The 17,385-nt window shown below is 40.8% G+C and overlaps 1 protein-coding gene across 1 annotated transcript in view; it reads left to right on the top strand.

Annotated features, from left to right (window-relative positions):
* The window catches only part of ARMC2 (armadillo repeat containing 2), a 105,121-nt gene that overhangs the window by 49,765 nt on the left and 37,971 nt on the right, over window positions 1–17,385 (top strand). The window contains exons 9-10 of the mRNA XM_041760685.1: window positions 4,096–4,198; window positions 5,509–5,732. Coding sequence (XP_041616619.1) covers window positions 4,096–4,198; window positions 5,509–5,732 — 327 coding nt within the window. The remainder of the gene's footprint in view (window positions 1–4,095; window positions 4,199–5,508; window positions 5,733–17,385) is intronic.

Raw genomic sequence — 17,385 nt, 5'->3', positions numbered from 1 at the left:
TGAAGCTTTGTTTACCTGGTCTCATAAAAGTAAAAGCTATTATGTTAACACCCATAATTCATATAATTTAAAGTCTGAAAGTACACAGTGAAGGTGAGCATTGGCATACTTACTGAGAGTTTCGTGAGAATGCCCACGGTTCCTGATTTTGATGTGTTTCCCGAATATTCTGACTACAATAGTCTTTGCGATGTTTTTGGAGAAGCTACATTCTTATTTAGCTGTCCTCACAAACTATTCACCCTCTTGTAAGAAGCCTGGATATGATATTTGACTCTGAAAGTAACATTTCTTTGAAATGGTGATTTCGGTAGCCTTTTACTCCCCTCATTGAGGGTAAGTGATTAATTAATCAGCTTTAACGAAACAAAAGAGCATGAGCCACAGAAACAATGCAATTTAAAGTTGTAGGTAGACTGTATGTTAACTAACGAGAATTTAAATAAAAGCTTGAAAAAAAAGTGGTAAGTAGAGGTGAAAAGATACCTGCGTGCTCACCCCATTTCCTCTCTGGCCCTGGATTTGGGGTGCCCCCTGGGCCCAGGAGAGCCCCTGTGTGAGGCTGGAAGGTTCCACCAGGGTAGCTGCCCTGGGTAGACCCACGCTGCCAGTTACTGAGGGATCAACGTGACCTTTGGTTGTTCATCTGGATCCTAGACATTTTGCTCCATACCAAACCAAAAAAAATAGATAAATGAGAGAGAGAGAGAAAGGAAGAAAATGCCATGAATTCATCAATGCTTTGCAGAGAAAATATTATTTTGGTTATTAAGGGTGCCATTCAAATTAATTCTATGAATGACACAGTTTACCTATTTTAGGGTAAAAGGCTAAGTGACGTGCCAGGCGGTGATGGCATTCTGAACGAAATTTGATTAGATAAAGCTCTCAGTGGGACCTCGACTGCCTTGCTGAATGAATCAGGGGTGATTGTGCTGGGCTGCCCTCCCAGAGCAGAGATGGGCAGGCTGTTCCTTCTGATGAACTACAGAACCAGGTCGGGAGGGACCTTCAAGGCCATCAAGCCCGACTTCCCATCTGCTACCTGAATCTGCCCTAATGTTCCAAGCAAGACCTTGTTTTGCACAGGGCTTGGTGATGGAATTCTATGCAAGTTTTAAAAAGACCACATCATAAAAACTGTCAAAGGAAAAAAAAAATCAGCAAAAAAAAAAAAAAAAAAGATATATGGAACTAAGATGTTTTTAATATCTTCTCTAGTTTCTGCCAATATTTTACCTACCAATTTAGCCTTACTATTCAGACATTTACAATTATTTATAGTTAAACATATTCAGTGAACATCATGTCAGTTGTTCTGACTTCTTCCTTTTTTTTTTTTTTTTTTTTTTGGTTAAGTAAGTTAGAGGTTTTGCCAGACAGCCATTTAATTTCAACCTTTGTATCAAAAGATCTTACAAACATGTACCAGTCTATATTAAGAATTTTTTGAGTACAAACATATATACTATGAATGCAACTATATTCAGGAGGCCAAAAAAAAAAAAATCTAATTCCCTATACAGAGGGTGAAAGAATAAAAACAACAGTCTGTCAACAGTGATTATATATAGTAATAGTATTATAAGTGTTTTAAAACTTCTCTTTAATTTTCCAAGTTTGCTTTAAATAGAAAAGACTGCTATTTTTAAGGTAAGAAATAAACCATCCCACTGCAATAGCTTACTTTGTGCCAGGGACTCCTGACATTGGAATACAGGGAATAAAATTGTCCCTGCCTCCCCAGCTGGCATGTAGCAGGAGAGACTCTGATCAACAGAACACCCGAGGGGAGGCTGAGTACTGAGGGCACAGTGGAACGCACAGGAAAGGGAACGGACAGCGTGGGGCGGAAAGAGCCGTTTTATGTTAGGTAGTCTATGTTCCTTGCATATGATTTAATATTTTATTATCTTTTCACATCTCAGAGTCATAGTTTTACAGTCACCAAAAGAGAAGGTATAGGAATGTGGTTTGGATGTAAACTGACCTCGCAGCAGGCTTGGAAATGATTGTTTTTTTTGTTTGTCTGATTTTTAATGGAAACCCTGATATATGTTGTTATTTTCCCTTTGTCACTTTTCACTAAAAACAGAAGACTTGGGGGGGGTGAGGTTAGTTGTATTCATTTATTTCTTCAACACATTTTATTAAGTATATATGTAACTCATGCTACATATCATGTAGCGCCCCCCCCCCCCGGCTCATGATGTAGTGGAAGATAGTTAACTAATTAAAATATATTCCCAAGTATTAAGGACAATATGTATTTCCATTGATATAGAATTTATTTCTGTTGTCTTTAGTCAGCTTATTTACTGGGTTTTTAAATAATTTTTTTGAATACCTGAACATTACTTTTTTTCCTTCATATCCTTTTCCCTCCTGAAAACAGAAGGAATCACCATCCTGCCTCATATAACAGTTTCTGATGCTTCCACAACAGAGCTTCTCAGACTTGCACGTGCACTGGATCCCTGGGGAGCTTGTTGAAATGCAGATTCTGGGGGCACCTGGGTGGCTCAGTGGTTGAGCGGCTGTCTTTGGCTCAGGGTGTGATCCCTGGGGTCCTAGGATGGAGTTCCATATCGGGCTCCCTGTAGGGAGCCTGCATCTCCCTCTACCTATGTCTCTGCCTCTCTCTGTGTCTCTCATGAATAAATAAATACAATCTTTAAAAAAAAAAATGCAGATTCTGATGCAACAGAGCCAGCCTGGCAGCCCAGGATCTGCATTTTTAATACAGAGACTCCCCAGGTGCAAAATGGAAATGACAGTTCCTAATTTGCAAGGTCACTCTGAGATAACCTGGAGAGGGCCCTGAGCAGGGAGGCAGAGGGATGCTGCTCTGTGAATAATGCTTCCCTCCCTCTGCCCTTCAGACATGAGGCTGTTCATGTTGATCCTCATGTCTCCTACAGTGAACAGCACTGTGCCTGGTACACAGTAGGAGTTCATTAATATTGGTGGATCGAACACAGAATGAATCTTTAAAAACATGTCTGATAGACTCCATTATCTTTTTTTTCAACTAACTGGAAAGTCATTAATAAACAATATTGAAGGTAATTTTAAAGATACTTTTTAATGATAAAATAATGACCCATACGCCATCCTTTATCACACAGATGTATGTGTTTGCTCAAATGACCTCATTCCTACAAATATATTTTACATTCTTGCAATGGGGGCATATAATATTCCCATCTAACAGTAAGTTATAAATTTATAAATGTCTTCTTTTTAAATATGCTATTCACAGTTACCCTTTCTGTGACTCCTTAATATGAATGGTACTGTTCCATAATTTATTAAATTATTCCCTAATATAGGACACTTAGGATATTTTTATTTTTAATTTTTACTACTTTAGACAAATATACAGCTAATTGAGTCTACTTGATGTAGTTAGTCGCCCTCTACTGTGCTTTCTTTTTTTTTTTAAGTATAGTTTCTTATTCCCTCTGTGTTTAGTTTACTTAAATATTTTTGTATGATTTAGAAGGTAATTTTAAGTTTTGAACACTACTTGCTATTATCTAAAAGCATTCCAAATAGAGCATCTAAAATAAATTTATATGTGTTATCTAACCCAAGAATATTACTTTTTTGTTTTCTTTTATACAAACAATAGAGAATCATACCTTCCTCCTTTCTTATCTTTTCTTCACCCCTACTAGGTATTCTTTTCTAAATTAATCTAATCTGAATTTTTTTGTTATCCATCTTCCTTTACTCTTGTATATTAAAGCAATTACCCCATTTAATTAAATTGATCAATATCCTTCCCCCTTTTATCCTCATGTACTCTTTAAAAAGTAACTAATAATCTCATTGTATAAGGATGAGACTTTATAAAGAAGTAAATACTTATCAGTAGAGCATGCTTACCCTAAAGATCATTTATATCATATTTACCATAAGTGAGGTAATTAAATACTATAGTTGGTAAATATGTAGCCTAAATTTAGAATTGTTCTTTATGTTTTAAAAATACCCTTGCAGCACTTTAAAAATAGATGTTTGTGTTAAAAAATGATGGTGCATCTCTAATTCCCTCTGCAATAAAAACGTAAGTGTTTTCTTTCTCTGCAGCTTAAAGTGAGTAGAAAGAATCTTCTTAATGTCTGCAAACTTATATTTAAAATTAGCAGGAGTGAGAAGAATGACTCTCTGATTGAAAATGACAGCATTCTGGGTAAGTATCATTCAGTGCTACCCCTGAGCCAGTGTTGCCCTTGAGTACAAGTGAGAAATTTGGGCAGCAAAGTTATCATTGATGGTAGCCAGAATATTTTATTTCCTAGTAATATCCAGAAAAGTTATGTGATGCCTAGTTTTGCTCTGTCCTTCTCTGTGTTTTCCACATTCTGCTTAATGTAGTCTTTGGAGCCAAGAAGGATAGTTGCCTATTTGTTTTAAATGCCTGTAGTAACATTTTGTGACTTTCTCAAGTGTTCCCTACTTAAAAAACCATTTCCTTGTCTTGGGTTGACCATAAGACAGAATACATTTAATGGTATTTGACATAATCAAAAGTTTTGGGCTTTTGATGTAGTAGGAGTGACTCAAATCTGGCACAAACTGGAAGACAGCTGTTGTAGACTTTTGACATCAAAGTGCCTCAAACGTGTTTCAGATATGTAGGTAGAGAAATTTTATTACACTCTTACTTCCTAGCTAGAACCATTTAAGTCTTGATATACCCTTAAACAATTAAGATGCTTAGTTACCTCAATAAAAATCTTCTGTGAATTTGCATTGCTGATCTAAGGCAAGGAAACGCCCTGAATTGTTTTTGTTTTTTTGTTTTTTGTGACAAAGAGTAAATGATCTCTTTTTTTTTTTTTTTTTTTTTTGACCCCAGCAGACAGGAACAAAGAAAGGTGCTGACAAATGATCACACTGACATTAATAAAACTAAATGTGAAAGAGGGGTGATTAACCTTATCAGAGTTGCCTGGGATGCCCCTAAAATCTAGTAGTTGCATGCTATTCAGATGAATGTTCTTAAATTGTCTTGGGAAACAGTAGATGTTATAGTCAAAGGATCCCTTTCTGTGGTGATTGAGATTCTTAAAAGATCCTGTCTTGATTAATTTCCCATTCACACAGCAACCAGTATATTCTTGAAAGTTTGTTGAAATTTAAGAAATTTTCTTAAATTGTCTTAACTATCAACTGTTCTGTAATAACTCAACATTTTTGTGACTAAAAATAAAGGATGGTAAATATTAGTAAGAGGCAAGAAATGGCATTTTAATGAAAAGAACCTGTTTGTATTTATGTATTAATAATCCCATCCTTTTGCTCTCATTACTATTTACAGAGATTTGTCTGAGCTACAAATAAGCTTCTCTTTTTATACCACACGAGTAACACGTAACAAGCATTTGGATGTAGGTTCTGACTAACATTTTACAAATTGTATTTGATGTTCACATACCAGTGCCTTAAAATGTCTCTCTCCAGCTATTACACATTTGTAGTAATTCGTCTTTTTTGCAGAATCATTATTGGAAATCCTGAGAAATGAAGATCTACAAACTAACACTGAAGCTTTTTTATACTGTATGGGAGCTATCAAATTCATTTCTGGAAATCCAGGATTTCTCGATGAAATGATCAGCAAAGATGCTGTGGAAATATTGATGAATTTGATAAAGCAAATAAATGAAAACACCAAGAAATGTGGTACATGTTTACCTAACTCAGGCCACTTATTAGTCCAAGTGAGTATTTTACTTGAAAAGAGTATATGTGTAAAATCAGTAATATCAGTTACTGCGGGGGGCGGGGGTGTGTAACAGGCTGTTACTTACAGCCAGGTGGGAGCACCCAGCATTGGGGATCAAGAGAAGCAGCCGCTGCCCCACCCCACCCCGTGTGTGTGTGTGTGTGTGTGTGTGTGTGTGTGTGTGTGTACCTGTTTCCCTTGGAAAGGCTAGTCCATAGCTTTTTTTTTCTTTAAGATTTATATACTTATTTATTTGAGAGAGAGAGAGAAAGAGCGAGAGGGAGAGGCAGAGGGAGATTGACATATCAAGCAGACTCCTCACTGAGCGTGGAGTCTGACTCAGGGCTCGATCTCATGATCCTGGCTGAGATCATGACCTGAGCCAAAATCAAGAGCCAGATGCTTTACTGACTGAGCCACCCAGGTGCCCCTATTCAGTGACTTTTCACAGAGCATCTCACTACACAGCTTCAACATCCGTTTCTGCAACCCTGCAGAGAAAGCAGACCTAGGAGAATAAAAAAAGTAGCATCATGCCATAAAACAATTGTATGCTATAATCAGAATTTTAGCAGGCAGAGTTTTTATTTTATTTTATTTTTTATTTATTTATTTTTTTTAATTTTTATTTATTTATGATAGTCACAGAGAGAGAGAGAGAGGCAGAGACATAGGCAGAGGGAGAAGCAGGCTCCATGCACCGGGAGCCTGATATGGGATTCGATCCCGGGTCTCCAGGATCGCGCCCTGGGCCAAAGGCAGGCGCCAAACCGCTGCGCCACCCAGGGATCCCGGCAGAGTTTTTAATCTTTAGAATTTCCAAGACTGGATATTGTTCATGAGGATGGGTAGCTAATGTCTTGAATCTTGTATCTGCCATAAAAAGCAAAAGTTAATGATATTGAGTGGACAGTAGTTGGGGGGTGTGTAGATGACCTGCAGGCCTGAGACTACAGGAATGAAGGTAGCAAAACTAGATACATTTAATATGACCAGGGGCAAGATGAAAAACATTTGTTATGTGTTAGTTTTATTACTTATTTTGTGGCAGATTTAATTTCATAGTTAAATTGTTTTCACTGGAGCTGCTTCAGCTCTCATATTCATTTTTAGATGAGATTTTACTTTTTAATAGCATTTGTATATCAGATAATAGCATCTTTGATGTAATAATTCATGAGATTTGAAATGTGCTTGTCAATTAACAGGGATTGATTGAGCACTCAGAGTGCTTGGAGCCTTTGGGAAAGTGTGTTAAAAATTAGATTTAAGCCCTGCCTTAAAGATGCTTAAAGTGTTTATGATGATCATTAATTTTGGCCTTTGTGGTCTGTCTCCATTTTGAAAAAAGATTATGAAAACCCCTTTTAGTCGTGAATGATTCAAAATTCTACTGGATGTGCTATCTTTTGTCTAGGAAGACTTAGAAACATTATTTTCATACAGCCAGTATTATTAGTGAGTTAATCAAAATTTTTCCTCAATGAAAATAATTATTTTGGTTATATGATTATTATATTTCCTGATGTAAATGCAAAAAAAGTATAAGTAAAAGTGTAAAATCACATTTTTACCCTGGAATAACACATCTGAGTAACCATTCTTCCACTGCATTTTTATGCATATATATATATATATATATATATATATATATATATATATATACTTACATATGCATAATTTTATCTAATTCTTGCTTTTTATCACAGACCATCTTATTTTTAATAGTTGTTTTTGCTTATTTTCCATTACTCTCTTCCTTCCTCATTTCTCCTCTTCCAACCAGTTAGCCAACACTGTTCACACTGATGTGATCAGCACCTTTTAACATAATCATAGGTTTTCAAAAATGAGACAGTCTATGCACACCTGTGTTCTCATGTAACAGTACATAGTATGAACCTGTTGTAAGTTTATTTTACATTTTTTTAATGACTACATAATATTCTGTGATAAGGATATACGTCAAATTCTGAACTGTTCTCCTATTGAGGTGTTTACTCTTTTTAATTTTTGTAGAATGCCTTCTAGAATTCTTGTCTGATTAAAAAAGCTCTTTCCAGGGTGCCTGGGTGGCTTGAGTTGAGCAACTGCCTTAGGCTCGGGTCATGGTACCAGGGTCCTGTGATCGAGACCCACATCGGGCTCCCTGCTCAGTGGAGAGTCTGCTTCTCCCTCTGCTCCTCCCCCCTGCTCATGCTCATGCACATGCGCTCTCTCCTTCTGAAATAAATAAATATAATCTTAAAAAAAACAAAATAAAAAATAAAAAAGCTCTTTCTAAACCATTTATATACATATGTAAAAATAAATATATGATAGAATATATAATAAAATACATACATAAATAAAATATTTTATTTATTTTTATATTATATTTATATATTTGTGACAAAATATATAGTATGTAGAAGTAAGATCAGTTGGTATAAAGAAACATTGAGTATCACTGTGACCTAAAATATATCCAGCTCAGAAGTAGGACCTCTGGTGTAGCAGTGAGGGCAGTACTAGTGCCCGTGGTCCTCTTGTCTTTCTTTTTCCCTCCATTCAGCATCCTTCGATGCGAACTGACTCACTAGGTTAGATGCCTTTTTCCTTTCCTGACATCCATGCCCCCTTCCTGGTGGTGTAAGGAGGGACACTGCAGTAACTTCTTTCTCACTGCCTGCCACCATCACCAGGCACTGCCTTTGTCTCCAGAGCCCTCCTCTGAGCCTGCCTAGGATCTGGCTTGGGCGGGGCTTAACATGCCTGAGGTTTCTCCCTGGAGTACAGTCCAGCAGGAGAAAGTGCCACCACCTAAGCATGTGTTCCCCCTGTGGTCACCAAGCCCCATTTGCATCAGCTATACAATGTCACTCTGTGTGTGTGTGTGTTTACAACCCTGGAGAGGAAGGGGATATTGTTTTGGGCTATTTCATCTGCAGGACCCCCTGAACTAGACATTCCCTCATATTTAATTAAAATGAAGAAAAGCTGTTTTATATTATATGATTGATAAAATGTAAGCGACATGGCCTCACCAGAAGAGCAGCTGAAAATCTACTCCTGTGAATATGTAACACTGACCGGCTCTTCACCAGCCAGCTCAGGTGCAAATTCAACCACACAGATCTGGACATGTTCAGGATTATTTATTCACACTAGTTTTCAGAACTTGGTAACTCTAGCTCATGAGACATTTTTAAAAAGCAACTTTATTCAACAGAACAAAAATAAGTTAATCACCATGGCTGCACCAATAAAATGTCTGTCAGCCACAGAGAACATGGCAAGGTGAAAAAGACAAAGGCGGGCGGCAGTGGACAGTTGCAATGTCCTCTTTTTATGACTTTCAACCCGGAGAACCTCAGTAGCTTTAGCACACTTTCTGGGGACCTCCTGTTTATAAAACTGTACACATTCCAGTCTCTGGCACAAATGCTAGAGTCATCGTGTTTCCTTAAAGCTGCCCTCTTGGATGCCTGGAAGCTGGAGCCTGAAGGTTGTATAGGATTTGGGAACCTGGCACAAAGGGAAAGGGATGAAGGTGTGTTTGGCACAGGCTGCAGAGCCAGAGGGGTTCTGTGAGCGTCGGTGAGAGTCATAGGCCACAGCCCTAAGTCTCAAACACCAGGCTGTAGAGGGTGGACTTGGAGGTGAGTTGGAGGTGAGTGCGTGGGGAGGAGGTGATGAGATCCAAGGGGCAGAAGGATGAAGGTACATGAGATACTAAATTGATAAGGACCAAAAAGCCAAAAAGTGAGGGGAAGGGAACGTATCAGTGGTAGGAACAGACTGGAGGGTTAAGGTCTCACACACAGTAGCCCGGGTTAAGGGACGTCACTGTAGTTATTAGATTTGAGGCCGATAGTAATGGAGCTAAAAGGAAGGAGGTCATTGAATGGAGGAAGAAAAGCTCCTCCACACCCTCTGGGCTAACGTTGCTTACAGGAAAAACATGGAAGTTTTGAGATTTTGAAGGGTTTCTTTATGTTGTTTCTTGTATATCTATCTTATATTCATACGTGGTGATGCTTATCACTGTGTGGCCAAAATCAAGAGACATTGATTTCACAGGTGTTAGTGGAGGGGCTGCTCGGTGCCAGGTGTGTCCCGGATGGTGAGGAAGACAGAGGAGGACAGGACAGCTGCCAGTAGGGACCTACTTTTTGGAGACCCCCGTGTCCAGATAATAGTATTCTGATGCCTTATTCTTCTACAAGATCACGGTGTTTCCACACATTCAATGCTGCCTTCAGTTCTGCTGATCAGATACTTAATAGCATTTTAAGAGGGTGAGTGTGGCCGCTCAGAGGATCTGAGGGCCGCCACCTGTGCACCAAGTGGAAGTTGTAATACTCCCAAGTCTCACAAAACTGGAGCTATGACTTTGTAAAATTACAAGAGTAAAGAAGGTTCCACTGTGCGTGTTTACTGAATTCCAGAATACTAGAATTTCAGGAGAGTTCCCCAAAAGTTGGAAAAAGGGAAATACAGGCCAGGTAAAAGGCAAGGCCCCCTAACCGCCAGTAGTGAATTGCATCACCCAAAGAGGTAACCAACACAGAAATAGGGACTTGCCAATGTCGATGTAGAATGAATTATCAGATGTTCGTCTCTGACTTCTAAAGGCTAACATTTGGGGAGGCATGACACAGGGGAACTGCTGGAGTCCCCTCCATCAGCAAGTCTGTTGTGGTCTCCATCATGCCCCCCCCCCCTGGGGAATGGAGAACAGTCTTCTGTGTGTGTCAAAATCACAACCAAGCCCGGATTCCCCTGGTGTCTCGTCTGTCTTCTCTCATTTTGAGAACATTGTGCACAAAGCTGCTTGACTGTAATTGAGGAAAATCTCAAGGTATCACATTTATAGTTAGGTAATTTATAGGTACATAATGAAACTGTTAAAACCCAGCCTGTCTTGAACTCGCATTCCTATTTTTTCATTCCTTTGTATTTCCAACCTTTCTTCTTTACAGCCTGACTCATTTGATTTTGAGTTCAATCCACAGAGAAGTGTATTCTTTCATTCCCTGCTTCAGATACAACATTTTTAAAGTTAGACTATTTTTCAGCACCCAGATAACATGGTTTACTTCTCTCCCTTCCTCTAGTGCCCAATTCACTTCTTTGGCCTCAAAGCCTGCAAGTGTCCCCCAGGAGGTCCTTCAAATCCTAACCTTTCTCCGTCTTTTGCTCAGTGCATCTCTCATGTCATCTTCCTTTTTTTAAGAGAACATTTCTCGGTTATATTAGTCCTCCTGGCCCTTGTCAATCCCTGTTCCATTCTTCACCTTGGCTTGAGTTTGGGGAAAAGGAAAGTGAATTAAACGAAGAGATGACTCAGACATTTTGAGCCTGGATGGTTCAGAAAATGGAGAGTTGTGTAAGGGATTGATATGGTGAGAGGAGGAAATTATGTAATTAGTCTTCATTGAAAACTTTAAGGTGCCCAAAGAATAGCCAAGTGGGGCTGTCTGGTAAGCAATCAGAATTATGAACTTAGCAGAGAAAGTAAAGCTGAGAAAGCAGATTTCAGGTCATCTGCATGGAGGTGATAGTTGAAGTCAAGAAAGACAATGAAGTTACTCAAGGGGAGAGTAGAGAAAGATTATAGAGGAGGGTTGAGAACAGCTTCTGTAGAATGACCAAATTTGTGGAATGGGGAAGAAAAATAGAAAAAAGAAGTGGCCAGAAAACTAAGAAAGGACAATGTCCAGGACAGTAGAGATCTTAAAGCACGAATTGGGTTGGTCTTGGTCAGCTTTGGCAAGTGCTGCAGAGAACACTCACCGGAAGAGGGCTTCTGCTCCTTTGTATGCAGAAGTTTGAGTAGGCAGGTGGGATGGAGTCCTATCGCTAGCGGTCCATGCTCTTTGAAGCTTGGATGAGTTTTTTAAATATCTGTATTTTTTAAATAAAAGGTGTTTTGATATGGTTGATTTTTTTTTTTTAAGAAACATTTCAAAGCCCTAGAGTAAACTCCCTGCTTTGACTGATCTGAGTTCATTGCTGTATTCTGTGTTCAGCTCCTCTATCATGTCTTCAAGATCCTGATGGTCCATTTGGCTTTGTACCTGGTGCTGGGACAGAGCTTTCTAGTGAAGAGGGCAGAGGCCTAAGCTGGCCTTTGAGCTCTCACCCTATCAGTGCTTCTCAGTCACTGAGCCTTTCCTTTCTCATCTTTAAAGGACCAGTTTAAGGGCCCTTGGGTGGCTCCGTTGGTTGGGCATCTGACTCTTGGTTTGGCTCAGGTCATGATCTCAGGGTCATGAGATTGAGCCCCGAGTCGGGCTCTGCGCTCAGCTCAGAGTCTGCTTGAGATTCTCTCCTTCTCCCTTTCCCTGTGCCCTCCCCTAGCTCATGCATATGTGCTCTTTCTCTCTCTCAAATAAGTAAATAAAATCTTTTTAAAAAATAAAGGACCAGCTTAATGGATAATTGGAAAAATTAAATGAGAGAATAGGACATGACACATATTTGCCACATGATAGGCACTCAGCAGAAATTTATTTTTTTTTTCAGAAATTTATTAAACAAAATAAAATCAGAATTACCAACACCTGAAGCTTCAAAGAACAGTTTATTCTGATGAGGAAAAGGGAATCATAAGAAATTAAGATGGCAGTGTTAGGGGTGGATTTCAAATCTTGGATCTTTTTCATTTTTCTGTCTTTGTTTTTTTTTTTTTTTTTTTTAATTATTTATTTTTGATAGTCATACAGAGAGAGAGAGAGAGAGGCAGAGACACAGGCAGAGGGAGAAGCAGGCTCCATGCACCGGGAGCCCGACGTGGGATTTGATCCCGGGTCTCCAGGATCGCGCCCTGGGCCAAAGGCAGGCGCCAAACCGCTGCGCCACCCAGGGATCCCCTAATTTTTCTGTCTTTGAGAAGCTATGTGGAGAACCATGCTGAATAGAAACTAAAATTGGAAGGGGGTATTCTCTCAACAGCGTGGGATTCTGGGTACTTAATGGACCCCAAGTCTCAGAGTCAACTATCCTCTGCTTCAAGGATTTGGGGAATTTAAGAGATGCCTTTGACTGAAGTCTAGAGATTCAATGAGGCTGTGATTTACATAATGTTAGCAATTAACGACTGTACCAAGGTGGTTGAGGTCACTTAAATCTTGCTTTAGTTATATTTAATAGTTTTAAAATGTAGATATGAATACATATTTCAGCAGTTAATTATTATGAGTATGCATACTTAAGTAGGAAAGTATGTTAGCTCTTTCTCTGGCCTACCCTTGCCAATGGGAAGCCTACCTTTCAGACCATAAAATCAGAACCAAGGCAATGATTTCCACCTGATAGAACCTTGCTGTGATAATTGGAGGAAATAAGCTGCATACCTATGAGAGCAGATATCCCCATGATTCTATTTCTTGCATTCTTTTTAAAAAATATTTCTTAAATTCTTATAATATTAATGGAGATTTGATGATCAAACAAAAAAAACACATTTTTATAGCATCTTTTTTGAAGGTTTTGTTTGAAGAGGAAGCAGCAAAAGAGGTCATTTTTTTTATTGTTTTAATTGAGGTATATCATTTCTAATACAGGAAAATGTTCAGATCTAACACGTTTGATGAGTTTTGACAAAAACATACAACCGTGTAATACACACCCCTATCAAGATGCAGATTTCCAACACCTCAGAAATTTTCTCCCACCTCTTTCCGGTTAACCCCCACTCTCCTATCCCACAAAGGGAACCATTTTTCTGATCCCTTTCATCATAGATAAGCCCTACCTGTTCTAGAGTTTAATATAAATGGAACATACAGTGTGTGCTGTTTTGTGTCTGGCTTTTTTACTTTTTAACTTTTATTTTGAACTAAGTATAGGTTCACCACAAGATGTTGCAAAAATAGTACAGAAAGGTCCTGTGTCCCCATCATTTAGCTTCTCCCAATGGTGACACCTTACGTAACTACAGTACAGTATTGAAACCAGCAAATTGTAGAATGCTGTTAACTAGAGTACGATTTCTGGCTCATTTTGCTGAGAATTTACTGTGTTTGAGATGAGATGAAACTTTTTCATCACAACCTTTGGTCTTGGTTAGGCTTGCTAATTTTGTGATGATGTATTTGTTGGTGGGAAGGGGACTGCTATTTGCTACTTAGGAGGCTTCTTTTCTATAAGGAATAGCAGCAGTATGACTAATAACTCACTCATGCGATTGGCGTGAGAGGATAGGCAGTCAGAGCCCGGCCCTTCCTCTTCACTCCCCCTCCCTTTCTTGGGAAGGACCTGTGAATCGCTAACTCGTGTTCACCTTGGACTTTCCAGGGATGGCATATTCTAAAGATCTGGGGACACTCAGAGTCCCCAGACATGTCACGTAGTGCCTTGGGTTTTGAACCTGGAAGTAAGAAAGAAACTAAGGCAGATAGGGATGGGGAGAAGATTGTCACCGTAGTTGGAAGCTGTAATTTACAGCTGAGGCAGGCAGGCATTCTAGTCCCGAGCCCCTGCATTAGCCCTGGCCACCTCATCACTAGCTGCATCTGGCCCAGGAGGAGCAGAGGAGATACCTTGTGCCACCCCCCCCCCATCAGGAAGTGGCCAGGAGTATCATGCAGAGGAACATCTCTTCAGCAGGAACATCAAGAGTGGGAAAGAAGTATTCCCACTTATGCCTATTGTTTTGGGAGAGAGACATTTGCTTCTTAATTGCTGTCCTATCTGCTCAGCCTCACCTCTTCACTGTAGACAGATCGGTTGTGGCAATAAAGAAACGTCACTGACTTTCACAGGTAATCGGGGAAGCTGATGTTATTACTTGGTAGTTCTTGGTGTTACATGATCTCTCTCGGACTCGGTGTCCTCATTTTACTGCCCTGACATGCTATACAGTCTGTGCGACGGTCACAATTTCCAGTGTGCTGGTACATGTAATAACCACCACCAGCGGAATCAGCTACCTATTTATTTGACCAGGGTGACCGACATAGAGGCAGTAACCAAAGAATGAACACAGGCTGGTGTTCAACAGGGTCTCAGGAGAGGGCACTGGGGGGTTGAGGCACATAGAATCATTTCCTGCTGGAGTCGGACACCCATGGTAGGAATGTGCCAGAGGGGCTCCATAGCCAGGCACCAAGCATCATCATCGAGCTTTAAGGATTATTACTTTCATATGCGTCTGTCTTAGCTCCAATAAAATGCTCAGGAATTCGGGGTGCTAGCGGTTTCATGTGCATGGTGGCATCTTGTCATTGATTTCTCGTGTCTCAGCCAGGACAGTATGAATCATAAGAGACAATGTGAAACTTCTCAGGTTACCACAGAGGCCCTGGTTTGGGCATCTATGTGGTTGCGAGTGGGCACAGATCCAGAAAACGAATGTGCTTTTATTAATAGAGGGAGATGGTTTTGCTGAGGCTGGAAAACAGTGTGGCTTTGGTTCTTAAATCATTTGACACTGTTTGCGGTCTCTGGCGGCTGTGTTTATTCTTTCGCATCATCAGCGGGAAGCGAACCATTTTGCAGTTGGCAGTTAAGTTGAGATAAAGCTCGAGGGATTTTGGTTATGGATATTCCAGATGATTGAGAAATATAACGAATGCTTTTAGAGACAGCCAAATGGAGTGGGGGGAGACAGCAGACAAGGAGTGGGAGCTTATGATGCCCACCTACCTGGTAGCTGGTGGCTTTCGGAGACTCGGTTTCCTCATCTGAAAAAGTAGGGCTCATAATACCCTTCCTGTCTGCCTCATGGGGCTGGTTTAGGGAGCAAATGAGATCAAGTTTACAGCACAGCTTTATGAACCATAAAGTGAGCTGCTCAAATTCTTTCCATAATCGCATTCAATGCATAAAAATAAATGAAACCGAATCCCGAAGCTGATTTTGGTAGAGGAAACAGAATAACTTTCGAACTATTAATGGTGTGGTTTTTTAATTGCGTTATGTTCCAGAGGTTTCTTTGAAAGCTGGTTTTTTGAAATTGGGAAAATGTTTCTCCAAGGAGCAATATCATGATTGATGGCAAAGTTCCCAGGCTAGCCAAAAAGACTGCTTAACTTCTGAGGCACTGAAACAGAAGTTCAGTGGTGGGCTGTGGGCCACCAGCCCCTGTGCTCTGGGGCAGCTCTGATGGTGGCTGGATGCCTTCTAGGGCAGGAGCCGGTGAGTTCCCTGGGGACTGAGGATTCGGATGGAGGAAGAGTGCAAAGGGAAGAGAGAGGGCCATCCAGCCCGGAGATGAGCAGTGTGTGGGGGCTCAAGTCAATCAACCAGCATCCCCCACCTTGTGCCCACCACGCCTTGTGCACACCTCACTGCAGTAGAGGCTGCGTGAATGGGGCCCCAGCTCTGGGCCTGTCTTGTCGCTCCTAAATTCCATGGTATACATCAGGGGGGCCTCACCGTTTAAGACAACGATTTCTTGTGTTTGCCAAGGTTTTTCAATTAAGAGTTGAAAACATGTTGGAAATTGATAACTGAGCGCCCGTAATCAATTTGGAAAGAAACAAACAAACAAAAAACCCAAACAGATGCTTTTGAATTCGCGTTTTGCTCCACTAAGATGCTGTTTATAAATAAGAAAAGCCTTTGTGAGTTATCCAGTCACTCCTCACTATAATCTTTCCCTGTACAGTGCGTCTCCCGGGCTCGACGACACAGTGAGAGCTTTTGGTGCTAGGCAGGACAGCTTTGCCCACCGCCTGGAGATTCTGATCGACGGTGGGGCCCAGTACCTCCTATGATCAGGGAATTTGGGAAACCGAGAGAAGCAGCAGCCTCAGAAAAAAACAAGCACCCTCAAGTTGTAGAGTGGAACCCGGTCCGTTGTCAGGAGCAGATTAGTACCAGGAATCACAGCAGAGTGCTTCTTTCTTGGCATATACCAAAGCTGTAGGGTGGTGCCTCAGACATCACCTAGCAACTGCTAAAAAGCCAGGACGCCAAATTCTTATTCATCCTCCTTGTAGATGATCAGTTCTGTGTTCTTGTCCTTTCTCCTCTCCCACTTGCCTGGCTGCCCCCTGCAGTTGCACATTAGGAGATGGGAAGAGAAGAAAAGGAATCGAAACACGTTTTCCGTTTGCTCTTTCTTGGTGAGGTGACACTCGGGGCTGGTCCAGTAAGCCTGTTAGAAGCTCACCGGGCATCTCCGTAACCACCTGCCTTGCACTTCTTTTTCTGCCCTAAAGGATTTAAGGCATTATATACAGTAAAGCAGAAAAGTACATAACTAGGTAGTCAGGAACAACATACATTGGAACAGAAAGTTAAGGACCGGATACACTTCCGCAAGCTTAAAGCCTGCACTTGGGTGAACTCCTGCTTTGGGGGCAGGCCCCGTGGGTGGGCTTTCCTGGTGGGGGGAGGGAGAAAACTCGTTCGTGATTTCTCTGTTAAAAGTGGGAGTGAAAAAAAAAAAAAGTGGGAGTGAGGCTGGAAGTTAAGTGGGTTGACCAGAGATTGGCCTTTCCTGTTCCCGCAGTATTTAACTAGACTCCCCTCCCACCCATCTTCATACATTTTTCCCAGAAACAGCCCCTGGCCTGTGCTTGGCAGTCAGCGCCACCCCCACCCCCGCATGAGATTCGAGGCTCAGAGCCAGCCTCTGGAGATGGGGGAAGTTGGGGGACCTGCACTGCTGCCTCTGCCCAGTGCCCCCCTCCCCATCCACAGCCCTCAGGGCT

The sequence above is a fragment of the Vulpes lagopus genome, chromosome 1 (genome assembly GCF_018345385.1).
Source record: "Vulpes lagopus strain Blue_001 chromosome 1, ASM1834538v1, whole genome shotgun sequence".
NCBI classification, from domain to species: Eukaryota; Metazoa; Chordata; class Mammalia; order Carnivora; family Canidae; genus Vulpes; species Vulpes lagopus.
Note: the sequence above shows the minus strand (reverse complement) of the source record. Positions and strands in the feature narration are given on the sequence as shown.